We start from the raw sequence: 25169 nt of genomic DNA, 5'->3' as shown, positions 1-25169 counted from the left end.
AAACCCACTGCTGAAATGTCAGATATCTTGCATTCTAATTTGTTATTATGTAATTGACTCATGTTTATTAATGGGAAGCTCTTAACAAAACCTTTTTTTTAATTGGAGTTTTTGTTAACACCAATTGCTGAGGCATTGCTGTGACAGCACGAATACTTTCATAACACAGACACACACACTTACTAAAAACATCCTTCAGCACCTTGACCTCTTTGCAGTCTGTGTTTACTGCCCAGCCCACAGATTCCATCAACTTTTCTTTGTTTTTACGTGTCTGCAGTTTCACTTGAGGCATTGCATGCCTCAACAATGCATTAAGAATGCCCAGCTGGGAAAGGCTGACAGAGGCAGAATTACTCCCACTTCGACTTAACAATTAAAAAACCAAATGGACAGATGGATCATGGGAGGACAAGTTGTTGAAACCAGCACTCCTGTCAGTCACTGTGAAATACTAAAAAAGGCCAGGTGGATTCACACTAACTGTTTTTCTTCTCCCTCCCAGACATACATTGGCAGTGTGGTGATCTCCATGAACCCCTACAGGTCCCTGCCCATCTACACACCAGACAAAGTGGAAGAGTATCGGAACAGGAACTTCTATGAACTTAGTCCACACATGTGAGTCCACTTCACCAGTCCTTTCCAAAACCACCCAGTATTTATGTATATTTGTATGTTGAATGTTTTGAGCCGGAACTGCCATTTATGTGTTGAAGCCACATTGCAAACCTTTTGTAAGGATTATCAATTTGGACCCAGAGACTAATGCGGAGGGGTAGGGATTGAGATCAGAGGGACACTAGTTCTTGTGTGGAGGGTCAGTCTGGTGCTTCTGCTGGCCATTCAGCATTGTGGCAGGCCATCTGTCCATTGGCAACATTAAGTCAGCATTGCTGTGTGGCTGCCAAGATAAAACAAAGCCCAGCACTCGTCAATTAGACTGCTGTGTCTCTAGGCTGCAGCAAAACCCCTCAGAGAGACAGACTGAAAGAGCGAGAGTAACATTGTCCCAGAGCAGACATACTCCCCGCAGACAAAAGCAAGTTCTTTGGCTTTACTTTACAGCCAGCTATACAGAACTGACATGACACAGTTTCAGGCTTTTTTGTTTTTCATTGCCGGTCTTGACCTTCTTTTCTTTTGTATACTGCTTGGAACTACTGGTGGGTACAAGGAGGCTTTCTCATAGTTACCTACAGTCCATTGTTACTGATTAATGCCTTAAACAGAGATGTTGCACAAGAAGTGTATTAAGAATTTTTATTGCTTTTTTTTTTTTTTTTTTTTTTTTTACTGTAAAACCTTGTTGTTGAAACTTGAGTGCCTTTGAACCAATATTGTGATAACATGGATGCCAAAATGTCCAACGTGTTCCCAACTGATTGTTTCTGTGCACTGTATTGCAAACCTTGTATGGATTATTAATATTGGACCCAGATAATTTACAAGCCTCATAATTAAAAACTCCAGCATAATAACCAACTGTGTATGTTGCTAGAAGGGTAATTTAAGGACTGTTAATATTAGGAAAAATGTTGCTGTCTGGCAGTGGACAAGAACTTTCAGAAGTGGTCTCTGCTCTTAACTGCAATACCACAAGATAATTTGGATAGTTACCAAAGGCTAAAGGCTAAGTAGGCAACCATTTGTCTTTGCAAGATCATTTTCATACCATACTGACATGAACTGAAACCAATGGCTGTCTTAAAAAGGCAGTGACAAATGGACGGTGGTAAAGCGTATGAGATTGAGCTAAAGATGCAAAAACAATGGTGTGGTCCTTTTTTTTTTTTTTTTTTCTCACTTAAACAAACCCCATTTTCTTTTAAAATGTTTTGTTATTTGCATGATACCCAATTACTTTGCTGTTGTTTGCCTGAGCCGGTCCAATTGATGTGGCTGGAACTTAAAAACCGACACAAATGTCTAAGCCACCTGTGAATCCACATACCCAGACTAAACCAGAGTGGTTTAGATATTTTACCTTTGACCAAAGACCAGACCAGCTGCATTAGAAAATATATAAAAAAAAAATGTATGTCCAATCTAGAAGCATTGTCAAATAGGTTTTAAATAATCCTAGAAAGAAGCCTGCAACATCCCTCTTCACTCCTATCGCCTGCATCTCTAGTGATTGATGAGTCAGTTACATAAGGTCAACAAAATTATTTCTATCGACTGAAATGTACATCGCCCAAACATGTTAAAAATCATCTTACCATTAGTCTTTAAGTAAAGAAGATTAAGCCCTATTTAACGGGACAGGCTCTTGTCCTAAAATGCTAGTCAAAGGCAGATTGTTTCAACACGCTACATAAATTGATCTTAATCCTCCGGTCAGGCCATCTGGACCAAGCTTTCTGGCTTTGCATTGATCGTCCTCGAGCAATGTTAAACCCTCAGTCCTGTCAAATGCATCAGCACAGTTATTCTCAACTCCATGTCATGTTTAGCAGACAAAATGGCCCTACTATTATCGCAGTTCATGCTATCGCTCTTGTACTTAAGTTTTGGTAGCTCTGACACTATACCATCATGTCTTTTTAGTTTAATTCATTTATTAATTTATTAGCAACCCATGTTTGTGTAACTGACTCAATAAAGACGCATATAAGCCTGGGACTTAGCGTTGGTTAGCACAATAACTAGCGGGGTAAAATTGTTCTAAAACGTGACCCGTTAGCCGTTAGTGTGTCTTGTTAGCTTTTCAAATTGGTCACAAATACGTCGAAGCAACTTCACCATGGGAACACAACCTCCACGGTACTGTAAGTTTAAAAACACACGTACGTCTAAATAAGACATTATTGCACGTGTTGGAAGACGGACAACAAAGCTAGGCTAGTTGTGTCGACCTCGTTGCACAGTTTGTGATAAATTTAAGCTCAAACGAAGTGGCCATATTGAGCACACAGAGAGGAAATTGATCTTCTCATCTAACTTGAACAATGTCAACATCAGACACAGCATTTTTCTTTCTTTTTTCCCTCGAAGCAGTTGGATAGCTGTGGTTTGGAAACACATTTGGATGGGGTAATTTAAATACATTTGACTTGACTGGTATTCAAATCAGAGCAGCGAGCATGCATCACTAGAGGTGATTTAAATGTATGCCCCTGACGTTTGCATTAAACACAAAGCACTTTCCCCCTGTTAGAGCGCTCACTTATCTTCACATTGGTTTGGAGAAATCTACATTTTAAGCCCAACGTATCAGTGTAAAAGGTGAACAGTAAATAGATTTATTATACAATACCAAAGTTCTGTAAATCACTTGGTGAGAGTCAGCCTTGCTTTACTGTGGCCATAGAAGTCTCATATTTCTGCAGAAACAGCAGGGAAAAAAACAATGCTTGAGACTACCTGGCATACTGAGATGACAGAACATTTAACAAATTTGTTACACAGGGTATTTTTTATTTTTTTTGAATGTGCAAAAAAAATGAGCTAAATGTTATTGTTATGCCTGAGAGCAAATTCATTTGACTACTGAAGGACAAAGAAGGCATCATTTTTGAAAGAAAACACAGGGGAAACTTATGTCCAGTCAGTATTTTCAAATATAAAATAACCAAACCACAAGAAGTTTTTTTTTTTTTTTTCAATGACCTGGTTTTTTTTGCATGGCTGAGCTTCAACTGGCTGAGGGGCATTATCACCACAGTGACTGAAGGGGATCAGTGTTGGGTTTTAATTAAGTTAACAACAGGGGGTCCCTAGGAACCTTCCTCTTCCTGTCTTTGATCCTCATTAGACACTTGAGCAGTATAAAATCAGCAGCTCAGAACAGGTTGCGTCAGTCAAGGCCAGAGCAGTTCACTTGGGTGTTTTGGATTTGCGATAGCCCCCCTCTAAAGATGTCGGGCCGTGTACATGAAGCCCCATCGACATGCTGTGTGGGGAAAACTACACAATTTTCTTTTGCATTTCTTAGCATAAAGCTATTGGCTTCATTGAATTTCTCACCTTACTGTCACTGCAGAGATTTTTTACAGAACCATTAACAAGCAACAGATAAGTGCTCAACCCCTAAACCCCCTTCAAAACCGGCATATACCCCCCACAGACAGTGTAAATAACACTACTGTGTCGATAAGCAACACCCACTTGCAGTCTAAGGTTTAAGATTTTATGTAACATTGTCATGGGCAACACCATGACAGAGTGTCACACATCTGTTTTCTGACTTCCTGGCAGAATAATGTGCTTATAAAGTCGTGACATCCGTGACAAAATGTCAGCTGATGTGTCAAATGCATGTTGTCCCTAAAACAATAACCAGTCCTTGTCTGTCCTCAGAACAAATGGCACAGTCTGTGTATGACTTGTTCATTCATTGTCTAACTTGGTGTCGTGGGAATTGTCTGAACATTCTGTATATAGTCTGTTTGGATGAGATGAAAGATTAATGTAGCTTAAGGGTATTGATTTAAAGCCGGGAAAAGGTGCCCGAGCAGGATTAGTTTTGAGAACGTGTTGCTTTTGATGAATGCTGTTGCATCACCATTGTCTCATCCCTAAGTCTGCATCTCCAAGGATGTCTGAAATGCCTTGTGTATGTATGACAGTGCTTTTGTGTCTCTTGCATGAGCACAAGTAAGGACACATGCTCTTGTACTCCCCAGATAAATAGAGGTGTGTGTGTGTGTGTGTGTGTGTGTGTGTGTGTGTGTGTGTGTGTGTGTGTGTGTGTGTGTGTGTGTGTGTGTGTGTGTGTGTGTGTGTGTGTGTGTGTGTGTGTGTGTGTGTGTGTGTGTGTGTGTGTGTGTGAGCTGGAGAAGAGAGCTGCAGCTGGTGTCCTATCTCTAAAGTTGTTTGTAGACTAATTGCCTGTTAAGTTCCATTTTAATTATAGTTATTGCTATAACAGTGGCTCTTGCCTAGGCCCGAGACCGGTACAGTACATATTTGTCAATTAAGAAAAAAATCCGACAGCAGATGTTTCCTTGTAACCATGTGAAACAGCTGGACTCGTAAGATCACGAGATCACACAGAATCGATCTCGCCAGGCTTCAAGCAATGCACCTGTGTCCAGTCAGTTCAGGAACTACGGCACGAGCTACGAGTGCGGTTTAACGAGAAGGGTCCGAGTGTGGTCTCTGTGTAACAAACCATCTGAATGTAGTCAGGTTATTTTCCTTGCAGTTGTCAAGTGAAGACTTAAAAAAAAGGTATTATTGAGAATGTACCTGCTACCACACAGCTATGATAGGAAACTTGTTATGATTGAAGACAGCAATAATCTAATTTCTGGAGATTATCTCAAAAATCTTAAACAATATCTAGAACTATATTGAAAATTTTATCTGTGAATTGTAACATTCAGTCCAACATTTTATTAAATATAATATACTATAATATAAGACATTTGATTGGTTTTCATTTGAAATACTTAAAATTCACACAAATGTCTGACTGTAAACCAGCTGAGGACCACTCATGTGTCCGTCATTTCCTCAGCCAGCCAATTTAGCAATCTGCTCTCTGCCCAGATGAGGCGCCTCATAATTAACTGGCAGGTGTTTCCCCTCCCCTCTACACACAGTCGAACCATTAGAGATGAACTAATCAGTGGCCTTTCTCCATGCAGAGCTGCATTACAGATGGCCTCGAGTCAGCTTTTGTATGTCCCTTGCCATCCAAGCCAGACACAGATTGAGAGAAATGTGCTTGTGTGGACAGGCCACTAGCCCCATGTCTCTAGGGTAGGATCGTATTTCCCCGATGTTTAATGAGGTATTGAGACCCCCGATGCTCTCTGCACTCAATACCTTTTGCCACTAGAGCATTGGCTATAGGGGGCATCACGACTGGCTAATGGAGCAAAGAGGCCACATGCAAGGCTTATGTCTGGGGTTTCAGCTGTTGTGCACATGGTTATGACAGCCTGACTGTGAAATCTGCTTTGTTATAGAGTTTTGACATCTAGGAATCTCCCTATGAGTGGATCATTCTTTTTTTTTCTTAGTGTGTGTGTGTGTGTCCTTGCAATGCATCATCGTAGCATGACTTATGATGGTCACATGGGATTGTAGCTCTGCGTCTCTTTACTCAGTTTGGTAAAGATTTTACCATTTGCTCTTGTGCAACTATTTACTCCACAGTAAATAAGTCATATCCTTAGAATGTCTGCAGAAACTGCAGTGTATAAACATCCTTGGCTAAGAACACAAAGCACTGACTGCATTAAACCATCGATTGCTATTTGTCCTACAAAGACAAAAGACCTTAACTCGACAGAGTGTAGAACTGAAAATCTTAAACAATATCCAGAACTTTATTGAAATTTTACCTAGAAATTGAAGCATTCAGTCCAACAGTTGATTGGTTTCCATTTGGAATACTTCAGATTTACAGAAAATGTCTGAATGTAAACCAGCTGAGGACCACTCATGTGCCCGTCATTTCCTCAGCCAGCCAATTTAGCAAACTACCCAGATGAGGCGCCTCCTAATGAACTGGCAGGTGTTTTCCTCCCCTCTACACACAGTGAAGCAAAAAAAAATTATAAATGAAGTCAAACTTGACCTTTGACCCTTTTTGGAAGTTAAGGTACTCTGCCTTTGCATTGTCTTAAAATGATATTGGGTCCTGCCAAAGCAAAAGGCGTTAACTTCCATTTGATCACTCCCTTGGTTAACTGATTACTATATGAAAAGCCCTATGATGATATGATAACGTCTTCATAAAATCTAGCGATCATAGCACAGTTTGGTTTTGTTTAAGTTGTTGGTCTAAGCTAGCTAACGAGTAATTTCAGTAGATCGTAGCCTAATGTGTTCTTTCGTGCCTTGATTTCTGTGTTTCAAAGGCATCTCCAGAAACATCTTACCTCGAGAGCAATGGGTCGATCTTAACAGCTTGCTCCAACACTTTTTGCTGTGTATGTACTGTGTGTGTGCGTGGGTGTCAGAAATGCTTCGACGATAGATATTAATTATTACCATGCTGAACCTGACAGTGTGATGCCTATGTATTACATTACATATAACATAGTCACTGTTTACTGTGAGAACCTTAACGGAGTACCTCAACTAAATTTGAGTGTCCTAGAGTGCAGCAAAGGCAAAGGCACCTTAACTGATGTCAAGGTATTCTGCCTTGGTCTTTCTGTGGGTTTTGGAAGTTATGGCAAAGACAACCCACTATTTTCTCCTGAAAACAACAAAATTGACTGAAGATATTTGTCGACATGATAAAGCAAGTCTTGAATGTTCCAAAAAATGACAATAATTCATAAGATCAGATCTCATGACTGCATTAAATCAAGTTATTCGTACTCATTGTCTGCCTGATCAGCATCACAGCAGAAACATTCCCTCCATGCAAGCTCGCCCTGCATATTGTGAATGTACATTATACCTATATGGTGCTTCCCAGCGGGTTATCAGATTTCTGTCGACCCTTTGCATAGAGCTGTGCGTGTGTTTTTTCGCAGTGGTCCGATATATTTAGCTAAATTTCCCAGTGCAAGAACAGCCATGTATGAATAAACAACAGTGTTTAACACTTGTCACTCTGGCGTGTTTATCAAACTGGCATTATTACAGGCATCTCTTTATCAAGCCGCTGCCAAGATTATTGGACAAATTAATGATGCTTTATTATGCAACTACCCATTTGTGGTACTGTTATGAGTCATTTCAAATCGGATAAATAAGCATAAGACTGGATGTCGTTTTACATGCAGGATGTTGGATTAAGATAAAAGACCCATGGTAACCTACCGCTCTATCCCTGGGTAGGATGGACTTTGGAGCCATTTCCTGTGTGTATGGCATCATACCTGTGTTTTCCCTTCCAGTGTCGTCAGCTAGAGTACATGTAGCAAGTACATGTTGTAAATTTCCTATAGAATTTATTTGGTCAGTTCAGATACATTAGCCCCGTACCTTTTTGTTCATCTTACCTTCAAAAATTCAGCATTGAATTTTATTTTGTTTAAACTGTTAAACTGCACTGACCTACAAGTACTAGAGTATGTACTAGTACATTCTCCCCGTTTTTAATCCATTACAGCTGCAGTTATTTGGTAACAAGCTTATGCCACGTGTACACTGTTTTGGTGTTACATAAAAAAGGACTGTTTCCAAGGAGGCCTACATGAGTTGCATCACAGAACCTGTACGTAGGTAGATTTAAGTGGGCACTTGTTGAAATGGCATTTTGACTCAGGTGGGTAGAGCGAGTCCTCTCCAGCATGTGTGTTGGCGTAATGGTGAGCTCGGTGAACCTAGAGAGAGATGATTGGGAAAGTGTGTGTGTGTGTGTGTGTGTGTGTGTGTGTGTGTGTGTGTGTGTGTGTGTGTGTGTGTGTGTGTGTGTGTGTGTGTGTGTGTGTGTGTGTGTGTGTGTGTGTGTGTGTGTTTTCCACCCACCTCTTCAACCCAAGAATAAAATGCAAAAGTATTAAATTGGATAATGCAACCATTTATAATCAATTTGTGTATACAGGCAGCACTCTCACACTGACTGATTTTAATACAACATTTGTATACGCCGAAACACAGTCCCAGTCTAATTCTCCTCCAGAGCTTATAGATCCCGAGCAAAGCAGCGTGTTACATTAGAAAATGTTGGTTCAAGTTTGGCCTGTTACTTCTGATCTCTCCCCACTCAAGCTGTGAAAAAGGCAACATGCCAGAAACAATGCATATATTATAATGGTGTATATTATAACACAGGCTTCAAGTTGTCATAGGGCCTTGATGCCCGTTTAAAAAAAAAACCATACCGTTTTTGTTTATGTTAATTTTATTCCTTTTTTTCCCCCATTTTGCATATTGAATTCCTCTGTATGAACCAGGTTCTGTTTGGTAGCACCTAGTACCTGAGATAACTAAGCCTCAGGCAATCATTAATAGAGAAATGTTATGAATTCCTGTATTTTCAAAGATAATGCATCTACCTGCCAATAGTTTAACACAATACTGATTAAACATTGCCGGCACTATCATTCATTGCTTCTGTGAACTCAAGATTTTATTTTATAGATTTCCTTTCTGTCTGTGACTGTTCAAAAACCATTGTAAACTCTCTCTCTATTCATAGTCAGAACAATGGGTATTGAGCTTTTATCTGTGTACACAGCTTGCATAACAACACGTGAGAGGCATAGCAAAACGGTGGCAAATACAATGACTCCTATCATTTTTAATGTATTTTTTGTGGCAATCATCCAGAGGCACATGTACTTCTATTAATTATTTTGTTGCAGGTGCTAGGTAGCCATTATCTGCACAAAAATACATTTTACTGTCATGTTAAATCTTTTGGGTGAAACTGCAACCGTATCGTCTTTTTAGGCTTCAATTTTTGCAAATTTGGTTATTTGGTCTTGCACAGTAGTGCTGTAGTTGAAGTGATAATGTAGAACCTGACCAAGGACTGTAGCAGCTGCGGTTGTACTGCTGAAGTGCGGCTGGTCAACAATCATGGTGGGGCAGCATGTGATTGATCACATGAAATCAAACAAGCTGTCCAACAGATTTGGAAGTGATTCGTATGGATTGGGGATTCAGCTGGCTGGGGAAATTTGGCCAAGACCTCCCAAAGGGTCAGGCTGGCATTACATAGAAAAACTGTAAATGCTAATGGAAATCTAATTTGCCAGACACTGCAGCGGGGTTAAGCTTGTGTCAGCTAATCTCCAGTGCCAAGCTACTTTTTCTGCATGGTTTTAAAGAGTTGATCTATTGGAGCAAAAAAGTTTTATTTATTTTTTTAATTGAATCTAGCGTACAGTTTTACAGCAAGAAAAAGGAGAAAATAAGTAGTTTGATCACTGTCGTGTCATAACTGATTGCTCATTTTCACTAAAGGTTGATGTGTCATTATGATGAAGATGTATTCATTCCTTTTTGGAGGTGGTCTTTATGTCAGCCAAGTCAGCCCACCTCTGCTATAAAATGCTGCAGAACGCCCTGTGTGATGTCAGTGCTGTGATTTGCTGCTACGTGAACCCAGCTGCAAAAAGCTGAGACAGTTTCAGCTTCCTTACATCTTAGGAACCAGGGCCATTTCTCTCCTGCGTTTCAACTAGGGATGCACCATGTTCTGGGCTGATACCTATGTATTTTTGTTGTTCTTGATCTGGAAAAATAAGCATCTCTGCCTTGTTGCAACAGTTTTTCTCTTCTCATTAAAGACGTGAGACACAAAAGTTGGTACATCCCTACTATCAACCGCAATATTTAATTGCCAACCGTTTTATTTTTGGTTTGGAAAAAGGACCACATGGCAACTTTATTCCCTTCCACTTACACTTCGGTGTGTGTGGCCCTACTCAATTTCCTGGTGTTTGGAGGAGAAGGTGTCACCCACCATTGTGGTGCCGATGTGGAACCAACATTACGCTGTCGGTCAGACCCACAATGACTCTGTCTGTTGTCTGAATGGGCTCAGTAGGTCACATGGTCACCCTGAGGCGTTTGCTTCTTTGATGACATGCCAAGTGATCTTGTGCTAAATTAGGCTTAACAGTTTATTTCTATGCAGCCTTTTGTATGTGTGTGAGTATGTGTGCAGAGGATCACAGATCGCAGCATTCTTTGTATTTAAAAAAAACCAACAACCAACAAACAACAACAACAATAACAAAATAATGTGATGTTGAAAATACATAATTTCTTTGCACCTGCAGTAGAGCTGAACACAATAGCTATCCATAATTATCCACAATTTATTACTGCAATCAGCAATGTGAAAGACAAACATCCTCATCGTTAGTCCTCAGAATCAGGTCTTCTCTTTAGACTCCTTTTTTGTACCACATTGTAAGCGTAGTACAGATTGTTCAACCAAAGGTCAGTCTGAAGAACTCTAATGCTGAGTCAAGATATGTTTTTCATTGCAAGGCCTCTGAGAGCCTCAAGTGACCAGAACACTGCCATAGTGGAAGGCTGAGAGCTTGATGAAGAGAGGAAGTCCGTCAATCCGACAGAGCTTGTGCTTTCTGGGCTATAAAAAGACTTCTTGCTCCTCTGTTTCCATCATCCTGTCCGTGGCTGCGCACTTGTGGCTGTGTATTTTTTTTCTTTAAGTGTGTGTTTTTTTATATCTTCTAGCCAAAGGCACAAGGCCTTTATCATTTATCAGTGTATGCAATACCTTGAATCAGACAGTTTGGTCAACTCCTTTTAGCACTTTTTAAACCTGATAACTGGTCGTCATTTTAATATTCTGGGTTTACTTATGCTGCATGCTGATTCAAATACATCCTCTAAAAGAGGCTCAGAAGAGTCTTTGTTTGAGTTTTGCTTTGAGGATGTTTTGCTACCTTACTCAGCGTGCTTATTTCCTGCTTTTCCAAGGATCAGACAAACAACTTGAGTCTGTGTTTTCCCCTGCTGTGGAACACTAAATTGCTGTGCAGCAAAGTAAATTAAAGCCTTGGACCCCCTCGAAGTTTGATGTATGGGTGGGGGAGTATCAATGAGTAATTTAGCAGAGGTCTCACACAACCTCTACTGAGTGCTGAATAAATTAGAGATCTGTGGCAGCCGTACTTCACTCTGGGCTTTTAATTTAAGGAGTTAGATGTATTTTTTTTATTGCACCTTGTAAGTTGCACATTGAGAGGCATCTTTTTGAATACGAGACGTTGAGTCAGATATTTGCTAGATTCTTGCCCTGTGTGCTGATCTTCTCCTAACCACCTGTTACAGCCACACGTTGTCTTAACCAGTACACAGATGGGCCACATCTGTCATAACCCAGATCTTTTATCTGTGTGTATCTGCTCCCTGCCCACCCACACCAGCAGGTTCGCCAACAATCTCTGAATGCATGCCACTGTACTGAATTTATGCAAGAAATATGTGTGTTGTGTGTGTGTGTGTGTATAACTTATAACAGCCACCCACTCTTCCACCTGGTCATAAAGCATCAGGAAAGGGTTGCTTCCTTGGCTGCTCCATCAGCGCCAGGCGGATTTCCTGTGGCCTCTGGAGGAGCCAGATCACACTGAGATCACAGGCAACTGTACTGCCCCCCCCATGCATACAAACACTCAATAGAATAATAGCTGGATTTAGCATCAAAGTACTGAACAGAGTTTACCCATTTTAGGCCTGGAAAGTGAACAAAGTTGTCTTTTTATTGTTATTTTACTTTTTTAAAGGACGATGTAAATGTGCTGTGTATCAGAATGCAGAAGTGGCTAATGATTATAGACTGATTATCAGTGGAGTGTATTGGATCAGTATTGTAATTTTTTTTCAGATCTGATTAATAAAATAAAATAAATTAATTCAAAAATGGGCCACTTTGGCTCTGATGTACCCTCTCTCTCTGTCTTTGGGATTCTCATTCAATGTCCCAGATCTTTTATCCACAGCTGATGATCTGATTGTTTACACATCTTGAGTAACAGACTAGCAATACTGGATGCTGCTCAAATATGTACTTAAGTACACTACTTGAGCAAATGTACTTAGTCACACTCCACCATTTATTCAAAAATTTGACACTAAGATTTAAATTTTTTTTAAATGTATAATGCTCCAAATCGGTTTTTGGTTTCCTTTTATTACTAACAATGGGTATCTGCATTGGTCCTGCCAAAAACATATAATTCGATCCCTAATGGCTAACTCTCTGAGAAGGATTATTATTGTTTGCAAAAGCCCTGTCATCTCCCAGTAGCTGGGTGGGCTACGCTCCAGCCCATACATTACAGCTTTATTAGCATCCACAAATCATGACTTTAAAGTGTACTGAATCTGCCCTCAAAGTACTCCACCCTTTTAAGATTCAGGTCACACACTGCAAGCCCATCATCTCCTCCTGTGCCCCAGTTACCAGAGGTTGGTAGTAAAAAGAACTGACTAGACTATTTTCTACTGCTTACCTCATGCCAGTGTGGCTTTGTGTTCACCGCTGCCACGTGCAAGCCCAAATTACAGCCTGCAGGCAGATGTGAAGGGGAGGTGCCAAGCAGCACTTATGATCCAAGGCCTTATCCCAGCCTAACCCCGCACACCCAGCTCTGCACACTGATCAGGGAGGCCTTTGGGATTTTGGTGCCTCACTCACTGCTTCCTCTGCCTTTGATGGTGACCTTGGTGCTTCATCATCATCATTTGATTTCCACATTTGTGAAGTGGTACAGCCAGTTACTTTTCATACTGCTTTCATGGTCCCAATGATAGCACAGTGTTCTAGCCACAGGGGTGTACATTATTTTTAATTCTGCCGTGTTTTTCCTTCTTTTGTATGTTGGAATAAAAATACAGATTTAGGTTCTTGTGAGAAGTTAGTTGTGGCTTGGATTTTTTTTTTTCTTTTAAATGTTAAAGATTTAAACTTGTACATTATCTGCAATTTTGGGTGTGGCCCCCCGGTTCTCCTGATTTCTATTCATATTGTGATTATGTGATGGCCATTCATATTCATATGACTAGCTCTGTGTGTGTGTCGGGGGAGGGGGGGGGTTACTGGGTGGGTGCCTGGCAAAGGACCTCCCACTCCTATTCTACATCCCTCACCTTCATCTGGTACACTCCCCCCATTGGCCTCCTCTGGGGGCGAGATAATTGTGTGATGCTTTGCTCATTGTCAGGATCAGGTCAGGCAACAGGAGTGTTTTCACAAAGCAGACATCTGCTGCGCTGTGCTGCCCTTTTCAGCAGTGACGTAATGTGCTGTGGCGAGTCTCATCCATACAAACGTGGTTGTGTGCAGGAGAGGGAAGGTTGGGCTGTGATCCGAGATTGTGGGGGTGGGGATTTCTGAGTGGAAGGCTTGTGCTTTGATGGACAGGGGGGAAAAAAAATTATTTGATACAACTGACACCAAAAATGTAACATTTAAGCTTCCCTCTAAAGTCCCTCTAACGTTCAAAATCCCACACAGGGTACACATTTTAAGTAATTTGACAAGCCGAATTAACTAACTACTGCAGCTTTACCCCAAGGGTTTTTTATTATGATGAATTTAGGAATGAGGAATTTAGTGTACCCCCTCTCCTGAGGGCCTGTTGGTGGAGGGCCACACTGGGCCTGATGAGGGAGATAACTGGTTGTGGGGCTTCATGGGCTCTGGTCCAGAATGATGTGTGATGGTGCAGAACCCTGAGCTCCATTAGCCAGCTTGAGCTTTAACTTTGTATTGTGGCCTGGAATGCATTCATCTGGCTGTCCATCTCTGGGCCCCTCTCAGTCATGGCTTCTTACTAGCAATCAGCTACTTTTCAAATTGGAGGTCAGTGTTAGTTCAGTGTGTGATTATATGCTACAAGTTCTGCTCCTCACCGCATTGACTCCACTAATACATTCGTTGCTGCCCCCCAAATTAGATTTAGACATTTTTAGGCATTAGCTGCTTTTTCCATGTCTTGGTGTATTTGTGGAAGTTGGACTAGATAATAATCAAATTTGAAATGATGCTGCATAACCGTTCAGCATACAGCTTTAAATGCAGCCTGAACATCTCCCTTTAGAAATCACTTTGAACCCTGCCTAACCAGTGCTTCAGCCTGCTGGTTGGCGCCACAATACATTTCCAAGTGCAGTTTGCTCGATTCTGACAACATTGCTTCTACAAGTTGATGTAACCTCAGCAACCGTGTTCAGAGTTTGATACCTCATTTCAGATCCAGCTATAAAGCCCATTGGTAGTGCTGCTTGAAAACCTCTGTCAGCATCTGTAAATGTCAGACATTCCTTCCTGCATTCATGTCTAGTACACTTAGTGCATATAAATACTTGATTAATAGTATTAGTCAGACCTGGGAGACTTGGAGTGCCCCCACCCTCCAGGCAAGGCCCAAATTAGACACTAGGGAGAGACTATTTTGATGCATTCCTCTAAAATTACCTCAAGCTATATTTACCCTGTACTCAATGTGAAACATACAACTTAAAGATGTTGATCTTAGCTTGAGATTTAAAAAGCTGTTAGATTAAGCCCTTGATGGTTTTGAAGCTAAGAACATGAAGTTCTATTTAGACTTAACCCACCTGTAGAGCTGGTAGGGATTCATCAACTTGTGCAAGGACACCTCAGCATGGCAGAACAATAGTTTAGCCCAGTTTCCCTCCTTTGGTGGTCTACGAGCACAGACGGACTCAAAAGACTCTCCTTAAACCTTGCAGGGCTCATCGTGGAGGTCTTAGAGTACAGTCGAATCCACTTTACCTTCTCTTAGACTCACCCAATCTTAGACTTGGCTGTGGAAAAAATTCCTGAGTAATGAATGCCAAAGTATTGGGGGGCGAAGAAAGGCGAAGAGTCTAATTTGCAGTCTCGTGCCCTGCTGGAGGAGAAAGTTAGAACAAGGTTCTTGCAGCAATGCACACGACTGTTTTCATGCCAAATGGAAGCTGTAAAAAAGCTGTTGTTGCAGCCTCACCCTTCAGTGTTACTTCTTTGTGGGTGTATCACATTAAAATTATAGACCACTGTGCCTCACAAGATAAAAAGTTGTCATTGTAATATTGCCCTCACACCATCCACACCCTTCTCTCAAACCATCATAAAGGATTGTCTATATAGAACAAATAATATATTGTTCTGGAATTCAGTGGGGGGTGAAACTGCAGTAATCAGTCCTACTTTCCCATTGTATCACTGTCCTGGAATGTATGACAATAGGCTTCATTTTATAATAGGCATTCCTCTTTTATCATTCAATAATCCACAAGGGTTATTTCACATTCTCAGTGCATTATTCAAACACCTGCCAGGGTATAATTAGATAAGATTTGGTTCAAATCATGTTTTTTTTTTTTTTTTTAAAGAAACAGGAAAACTCCTGAAGTTATTATGTGACAATTAGTTTCCATGAGGAAAAAATTGGCTATTAAGCATGTAAATGTTCTTTGTTTTCAGTGCAGGAGCTTTGGCAGCGTTTGTGTAGTAGTCAAGTTTAGGAAAAGGAGTAGGAAATGGCCAGTGTTCCAACTATCAAAGCCATATCCCAAATGTGAACCGGCCAGTGTAGCTAAATTAAGCTGCTGTGGCTGTCTTACAGATGCGACCTAATTTCCAATAAAGCCACATGGTATTGATTAGGATGGACGCCATGCGGCCTGGCACACTAGCATGTTTCTCTAAACTATCTCTACATCACCCCCAAAATATCCTGGAAAAAAACAATATCATGTAAGCTGAGGGCATGTACTTTACCGTGAAGACTTATGACTTTGTGCTTTTTTGTCTTTCAGCTATGCTTTGGCAGATGAGGCCTACCGTTCACTGAGGGACCAGGACAAGGACCAGTGCATCCTTATCACAGGGGAGAGTGGGGCTGGGAAAACCGGTGAGTGGCCAAATGCTAACTATTTTCAACTCAACGTCTGTTCATTCCAGAGGAAATTTGACCCACGATGTCAGGCAATGTACGCTTTGGCCCAGCATCGACCTGTTTCAAATACACAGTTACACATATTCATACAGATGTCCTTGGCAGAAACACACACCTTAAGGCTACCGATATTAGTAATGCATCTGTTCCCAGCATGAACATGAAAGTTTATTAATTTATGAGAAGCCAAGGCAAAATAAAACCCTTAAATGATCAAGAATAGAGTAAACAAGTTACCCAGTAGTTGGTCAATAAATCCCTGGAGGGTTCAAATGTACCATCAGGCCTTCTTGTCTGTTCAGCTCTTCTTGTGTGTAGTGTTGAACAAAAGGTTACTAGTGAAGTGTAGTCTAAACTCATTTCTTAAGGCCGCTTTAAGATAAGGGTTGTTATGTATAAAGTCACAGTGCAGATTTAGATCAGATCTACCCTTTTTTAAAAGGCAGCTTGGTGCCAGTGTTTTGAGAACATGTTGGTACATGAAGTGTCACAGCAAGTGCTGACACTCCTCTTACAGTCAACATCCACATTTCCTTGTTAAGAAACTGAAACGCTTGTTGCAGACTATGCGTTTGACTATAATACTAAATGTAGCCTGCTGATGCTAGAGGCAACTGTGTCTCTCGTCCTTTATTTCTGTTGGTTTTTATAATCGCGAGGCCGTGTTCTGGAGCAGTTTCACATACCTTACAGAAACCCAGGAGGAATGGAATTTCCTGGTCTTGGCAGTGCTGTGTCGCAGGTAATAGCCGTACTAAGTTGGCAGAGCACAAACTGCAAAAATCAGTACCAAACTAATCACAAATGATCTCTTTTGTACAGTAAAGACACAGACGCACATTCATACTGAAAACTATAAATCTCGACCCTTGCGCTTATTGACTCATTGATTCTAGTATTCCTGCTTTTATCGAATGCTTCTTTTTCTCTCTATAAGCATTTATAGTTCTGTACTAGTGCCTGGACTTGATGTTGGTGGGGATCCCACTGTCTGCTTCAAACCCAGAAAATTGTTATGAACCACACTGGATTTACAGACCTCAGTGTGGGAGTGATTTGTAATTACAATGTCCATTTGGTTCCAATTAAAACTGGCCATGTGGCTTTAATCAAGCGGTGGGCAATATTGGAAAAATAATTATATCAACATTAACTATCACATAGGTTTGCACATCATCTACATTCAGCCCACTGATGTGCCAGTATCTGCCGTGGCAACAAGTGTCACCCAGTTCTCCAGCAAGGCGGGAGAAGGGTACTTATTTCCTATCTATTCATTATGCTATGGGCCATATGTTTTTTTGATTCAGCAATACATGTTTAAGAAGCATTGCTGCATATTAGGCACAGAGCATTGTAGGTTAGACAGTGTCACATGCAATGACTTCTTCTATCACCAACAGCTCAACTTTCATGTTTTGTACCATCATACACCGTGGTGAAATGAAATAGATACCGTTCAAGCCTACTATGACAGCATTGTCTCTATGTTGGAATATATAAGTCTTTAATATCATACGGCAAAAAGTTAAAACTTATACTTACGTCCCATTCCCCGTATGGCTGTTCAATTCTTACTTCAATTTGAATTTTTCACAAAGATAGGGCTGCTGCCTTTGTTGCATGAATAGTAACACGGCACATGTGTACCCTGTGCCCTTTTGCTGTATTGATAATATAACTTACCATTTTCATGCTGTTGATGGTTTTGAACTATCGGTGCATTGATCTCTGGCTGGAGCTCAGATTTCACGACATGAACTTTCTCTGTAGCATGAACTTTGGCAGCAAACATCAACAGCCATGAAGCCTCACAACCATTTTAACAAAAGCTGCTGTCAACACTGTATACGACTGTCAGTTTTCCAGAATAACCGTGATAATTTCAATAGTCCAAAGCAGTGACAGACCCAGGACAAAGCGAAGGAAAGCACAGTAGGGTTCGACAGATCATGTTTTGCCTGATGTTTCTAGCCTTTATTTGGGCCCTCTCAACCTCTCATGGATATTAAAAACCCCACTCCAAGAGGCTGTTCAGCCAAGCCAAGGAGATAAATTTGGATTTTGCTAATCTCATCGGCCCCCAAAGCTTTGTAGTGGAATAAGGCCATCGAAAATGTGCCTACCCCATCGATATGGGTCATTGGCATTCATGTCTGGCTGGGGGTTGTCTTGCTGTGGCTTCTATAGGAGTTACAAACATTATTTATTATTATCGGATGCCAGCATAGCGCACAGGAGACATAACATATTCCTGTTCTCTGCAAGAGAGTTTATTTTGCTACCCTGAGAGATAAAAATGTGAAGATAAAAGCGGTGCATACCTTGTTACTCAGCAAAGCAGTGACTCTTGATCTTCTTCAACCTTCCCTAAATGTATGAGCATGTCTGGAGTTCGTGTGCCAGGCTCATCAGCAGTCTGTACCAGCAACTACTGTCGAGCTCTTTTCTATCCCTCCTTGGCACTTCACACACATCATCAGTTCTGGGTCACTGTCATCTCTCTGGACAGGAGAGATGATCTTGATGCCAGCAGTCATCCTACAAGGCATGTCACTTGTTTCAGACAGCACAAGATGCCCTTTTGAGCCTGTGTTCAGTTTCTCAACCAGAAAACATTTTTTGGGAGCACACGTCACTCCCAGCGCACTCTCTAAGTCTTTCAAATCAGCTTCAGTTCTAACATGAGAAGTGGATGAACAGGCAGGTCGTGGTTCCCAGAGAACTTAATAATTTGAATGATGATAACATGATGCAATAATAGTCACCATCTAACTAAACAAAGTGGGTCTCAAATATGAGGCCTCCTCCTCTGCTCTGTACCCCAGACTAATGAGTGATCCCCACCCTGCCCCGATGGGTGTCAGGGGGGATGAGGTAAGGGGAATTTTATGGGGAATGGTGAGATGGGTGGGCACGTCACACTTGTTCTTCAGTAATGTCTAGCAAAGGCTTCGACTTAACATTTATCTGTCTGTCTGTGTGTGTGTGTTCCAGAGGCCAGTAAGCTGGTGATGTCATATGTGGCAGCGGTGTGTGGGAAGGGCCAGGAGGTGAATAAGGTCAAGGAACAGCTGCTGCAGTCCAATCCCGTGCTGGAGGGTGAGTGAGCACCGTTCACACTCGAGCTGCCTCCCAGTTCAGGGGCTGGATCTTCTGAAGTTCACAATTTGAGAAGCTGAATCCGTGATAACAGGTTGACAACGCTGTCCCATTTCAAAGGCTAATCAAAAAGCAGAAGATGAGAAAAGCAGCTGTCTTTTGCCAAAATTTGGGACAAATAAATGATGTGCAGCCAGCCACTTATCACGGCTAGTTCGTATTTCAATGGAGTTAATGATGCTGTCTATTTTGTAGTAAGCAACTGCAAAAAACACAACTTTTAGAAAATGAAAAGTAAGCAATGACAAAAACATGGAAATTGTGCTGTCACAGACCAATAAATTGATCGGTAAAATAACTTTAGGGGTCCTATAAATACTGTGTAGCACACTTTTTATTTCCTCAACTTCTCTACAGTACACCACACACACACACACACACACACACACACACACATATACATACTGTCTCATTCCCACAGCTCACTGCTGGCACAGGAACAGCTGTATTTTAATTGGGGGCAGCGGACAGGAAATGCCCATGAATGATGAAGCTGTATGCCCTGGTTGAGTCGCTGCAGAAACCCTGCACATCTGCAAGAGTTTAGCTCCTGCCGATCTAATTGCTAAAATGCTTTAAAAAAAAAAAGGGGGGGAGCACATTTATCGTGCTACTCGTACTGTGATGCTTCCTCTCTGTGACTCTTCCATTTCTTTGTCACCCTCTATTCCTTTTGATTTCGTGCTCCGATTTCCCATGCTTTCTTAACGGTAGACTTTAACACGCGCTAATCAGCTGTTATCAGCAGTTAAGTACTTAAGCTAATAGCACTGTGATGCATGACATATTAATAGCATTTTAATCTAGAAATGTGAAGTGAATTGAGAGTAGTTGGAATTGGAAAAATGCTGTTGTAAAAGGCAAATTTATGCACATAGCCCAAAGCCTACATACGCACACATTTTTGTGATTCATTAAATGTACTCGCACACGTAAAAATCATACTTTACAACACTGTTTGGACATCATGTTTGTTCTTGTTTATGAGCATTGCCACATATTGAAGCACTTTGCAAGGGTCAGTCCTTTCTAAGCCTGGAAAGCCCCGGTTCTTTGCTTAATCCATGCAGAATTATGGGGATTCATCAGTACAAATGGCTTTAACATCCTGCCCTAATATGATTGACAGGTTGCTGGAGTGAGGCACAATGTTAAGGATCATTAATAATGTTTGGAATATTTGTAAACAAGCTCTGATTAGGTTTAATATATTGGCTATAACTTTTTACCCGATGACTTACTTGCCGATGAATGCATTGGTTGCAATGGTTTCATCACGTTTCATTATGTTTTTCCTCCTTTTTAGCCTTTGGAAATGCCAAAACAGTGAGGAATGACAACTCTTCCAGATTTGTAAGTATCCCCTTCAGAACTGATTAACAGCTAGTGTTGTTTTAATGATATGATTGCTTCTCTAACAAGGTCTGATTTGCTAAAAATGATGCATGGCTTGGATGTTTTCATTCAGACTTCATTCAAGATGGTGCGTAATCAGGCACTTTCATCTATGTTTTTCTCTTTTCCTTGAAAATAAGCCCCAGAGTGTTCAATTCCCTTCTTTTGTGTCCTTCTCTGAATTTCTTTTAATTTCTTTACACAGTGGATTTCTCATTCGTCTGCTTGCGTCAGTCTGGCTCTGGCTAAATTGGACTACAAATAGGGTCCGCAATGTTACAGTAGTTCTACGGTTGCAAATGAAAACAAAAACAGGGAATAACATCCTTTTGCGGGGAGCGTTTGTCACATGTGTGTTCTGCTATCTTTTCCATATAATGTGAAGATATATATTGGATCTTTACTTACACCAGCCCACGCACTTGGTCAGTTAAAGCACCCCTTGCACCCTTGATATATTGCATTCGTACATGTTAAATGGGCTTTGTAAATGCTCTCTCAATACAGCATACAGGACGTGGCCTTTGATCTGCGCTGCTGTTCATCAACTGCAGAGCGTGGCCAAATGCCAGCGCATACCAGGCACACTGACCTATCGTTTTTTTTCCCCTGCCCCCCAAAAAAAGACACACGCCTGTATGATTGCACTCATTTTTTATTTTGTACTCTTTTCTCAGAACACAGTAGTGCTTGTTCATTAGTTGAGCTTCAGATAGTTTGCTTTTATGATTAACTTTACAACTTTCTGTGGTTTTGAGAATGACTAAGCTGAAGAAATTGAATGCTTATCTGTATGGAAGACCGAGATAGCATCATACAGATGATTCAGTGTCTGCACCTCTATTTGTTTAGACAGACACAAATCCAGAGAACAAATTATTTCCATGCAGTATGAAAAGAGACGGGTGTGTTTTGTTTTCCCATGAGGGCATTCTCACACTTTCTGGCTCGGTAGCTTTCAGGGAGGCCCAATCCAGCAGCAGCAGCAGCAGCCTGTTTCAGTTTCCTCCTTTAAGACATGACGTTACATCAGATCACTCCCTATCAATTCTCTTACTTCTCTACATGTTAATTTTCAAATATTTAGCTTAGTTTATTAAGCTGCAAATTCAAAAAGTGACTCAGTTTATCTGAAGAACTTCCAGTACATCTAAAAGTCTAATTTCAACACACTGTCCAGGTGCCATACAATTGAAGGGGCTTTTTTTTAATGGAAACTGGTCATACCAGCCAGTAGCAGCTAGCAGGCGAACTGCCAAAGTATTGCTCCACTCCCAATTTTAGCTTTCCTTTTCACACTATTAGTCAGTCATCCACCGACATTAGTACATACAAACACATGCCAGTGCTTGGACTTGCAGTTGTAACAGGGAGTATTATAAAGGATTATGGCCCTGATCTGTTTATATTTAGGCAACCTTGGCATAAACCTCTAGACAAGGACCTCAGGCCTCCCCACTAGATACCAGTCCATCAGAGCTCCATCATTTCCAGAGACCTATGAATCAAACTGTCACCTCAACCTCATTTTGCTGAGTGCAGCGGACTTATTGAGTTTGGCTGGAGCCCACTCACCAGTAGAGTTTGGCCTGTTCTGAGGACATGTCTGCTATTAATACATCGGGGGGGGGGGAGGGAATCAAACACACAGGACTCTATGTTCTAATTTCCAAGTTTCAGACAGAAAGAGAAGGGAGGGGGGGGTGTTTTAGTCTTCCAGTAGAAAGAACTTGGCAGGGAGGGGCGTGGGGGCTTTCCCCTCCCTCCACGGAGGCCAGTTATTTCATAGTAGTTTGTGATTGGAAGCTGCTGCTGTAATTTTAACTTGAATGGGTTGTGCAAAGAGCCTCACTGAACTGAATTGTACTCATGAGCTGGGTTTTGGGCCCAGCTCACAGTGAACACTGTATATTAACATGATATGAGTTCAGTTTTAACTGTTAGTATGTTACTGATCCACAGGGAAAGTACATGGACATTGAGTTCGACTTCAAAGGAGATCCTCTGGGTGGAGTCATCAGCAACTGTGAGTAGCATTGAGATAAAATAGGCCCTTTAAAATTAAACATATATGTAAATGTTTATGCAGAATTACACACATCATGTTTCCTTAATCTTTATCATATTAGTCACATGCCTTTCTTCTTCTTCTTCGTGTCCTTATCAACCTGACACTGATTGCTTTTTCTCCCTGTAACACAATTTAAAAACTTCAATTAAACATACAAGTATCTGCTTTTTATCTTCAAGAGCAGTTTAAGAGGCTGCTCAATTTATTTATTTTTTATTGTTGAGGTGCAGTTGTGCATTTTATAAACTGGTTTCAGTTCAGCATTATCAATCTCATTTCCACACTGAACAAAGCACACCCCTCCACTCCCTGACTCTGACACAGCTCTTTTTTCCCCCAGTTTTTTTCTTTTTTTTTCTTGCCTCTGTTCAAATTGTTTTGTCTGCGCTGACTTCTCCACCAGAGGTCACAGAAACAAAGAGAGGAGCTGATGGCTCGAGACACAAATGAACCTCTGTCTGTGGGCTCAAGTTAGTCCAACACAAGGCACGGTCTGTGAAGAAGGGCCACTGACATGTGACTGCTTCAGACAGAGCTGGCCGGCTGGCTAGACAGATTGGATGAGGATGTACTTGCAGGGAAAGCTTGGATGGATTTCTCTTCACCTCTCAGCTCATTATTTTCCCCCTAATTGTACACCCTTCAAGCCCTCAGTGATGCCTACAACTGAGATCAGATAGCTGTGTGTTTTTGAAAAGTCAACTCTCAGTAGCTTTGGTAATGATAGAGTGGTAAGAAGTTTTCTGGCAGCCAAACTGCCACAGCCTTCCATCATAACATAACAGGATATTGTTCCCACATTGCTGCTTTAATGTGTGTTTGTTTATCTCAGGGAAAGAGAACATGTTGTGAACAGAGCATGCAATAAATGCTTATCAGGATGCTTTACTGCAGAAAATGTGCCGTGGCTCTAAAAAAGCAACCACGAGATAAACGGTTTGGCTGGACACGACATTAAAGCTCACTTCAGTCCCCTTTTAGGATGAGAAGAATCAGAGACTATACAAAAAAGTAAAAAGAAACTGGAGCAGATATATTAAAATATATATATATATATATATATATATATATATATCTGCATCTTTGATCGCAGCTGTGTATTTCTGCTAGCCAGCCAGCCAGCCATGGATGTTTGTATTATTGATGTGCTGGCTCTTATAGAGTCACTTATGTGATTCATCGCCAGTGGGTGCCACAGATTCACAATTCAGCCTGATCCACCACTGACTCCAACAACTCCCAGGTCTGTGTGTAGGGCTCTCTAGTTAGGTGCTTGCAGTGTATCCACAGATGCAGTGCAAAGTGGCACTTCTGTCCTCTCAGCACCCACAGACTGGTGAGTCAGAGTTTGTGAAGTCTGAAGATTTACAAAGCCAGGAGCAGTTTCTTTTTTTCTTTTCTTTTTCTTCTTTGGCTTGAAATTTGATCGTAGCTAAAATGGCAGTTCATGTGGATATTTTTCTTCTTCCTAAAATGTCAACTTCAGTATAATATAAACTCTTTAGTCTCCTAAAATAAGATGTTTTGTAAGCAGTCAAACTGAATGCTATTATTCAGCCAGTGGAGAGGATCTCAAGCCGCCTCACATGCTGAGCTTTGCAGTTGGTCTTTAATTAAATCATACTCAGTCTAATGCGGTGAGCAGATGATGGGTCCCCTTTTAATCAGGTACTGTTGCACTTGGTCAGTAGCCCAGAAGAAAGGGCTGACGTTTGATATCCCTGCATGGTTTATTCCTTGTACACTTCCGGTTGCGTGCGTGCGTGCGTGCGTGCGTGCGTGCGTGCGTGCGTGCGTGCGTGCGTGCGTGTGTGTGCAAATAATTACCAATAATCAACTCAGTCACCTTGACAACCTAAAAAACATACAGTAGTTTGAACCTCTGAGCTCCATACAGCTGTTGGGCTTCCTTAATACTTACTACAGGAGGTCAGTCCCATATTTCCTACTCAAGGACACCTCAGTGAATCACTACAGAAACACTTCCTGCAAAGACTATTGTTAGGAAATGACTTTTTGTCCTCATATGTCATTATTTCCTTTTGTTGTCCTTTACTCTTTTAGATCTGCTGGAGAAGTCACGTGTGGTGAAACAGCCGAGAGGAGAGAGGAACTTCCACGTCTTTTATCAGCTCTTGTCTGGAGCCTCCGATGACACACTCAGTAAGTTGTAAAAAGGCTGGAAATGGGAGCATCAATGTAAGTGTAGACCTGTAGTATAAAGGGCCCCT

General features: G+C 41.2%; 1 protein-coding gene across 5 annotated transcripts in view; it reads left to right on the top strand.

The window, feature by feature from the left end:
* Window positions 1–25169, top strand: part of myo1b (myosin IB) — a 58927-nt gene that overhangs the window by 11091 nt on the left and 22667 nt on the right. For all 5 annotated transcript variants that reach the window (XM_051404550.1, XM_051404549.1, XM_051404548.1 and 2 more), the window contains exons 3-8: window positions 506–621; window positions 16171–16265; window positions 19308–19412; window positions 20779–20825; window positions 22830–22893; window positions 25003–25101. In XM_051404550.1, coding sequence (XP_051260510.1) covers window positions 506–621; window positions 16171–16265; window positions 19308–19412; window positions 20779–20825; window positions 22830–22893; window positions 25003–25101 — 526 coding nt within the window. The remainder of the gene's footprint in view (window positions 1–505; window positions 622–16170; window positions 16266–19307; window positions 19413–20778; window positions 20826–22829; window positions 22894–25002; window positions 25102–25169) is intronic.

The sequence above is a fragment of the Dicentrarchus labrax genome, unplaced genomic scaffold, assembly GCF_905237075.1.
Source record: "Dicentrarchus labrax unplaced genomic scaffold, dlabrax2021, whole genome shotgun sequence".
In the NCBI taxonomy this organism is placed as follows: domain Eukaryota; kingdom Metazoa; phylum Chordata; class Actinopteri; family Moronidae; genus Dicentrarchus; species Dicentrarchus labrax.
This window is presented reverse-complemented; position numbering and strand designations above follow the sequence as displayed.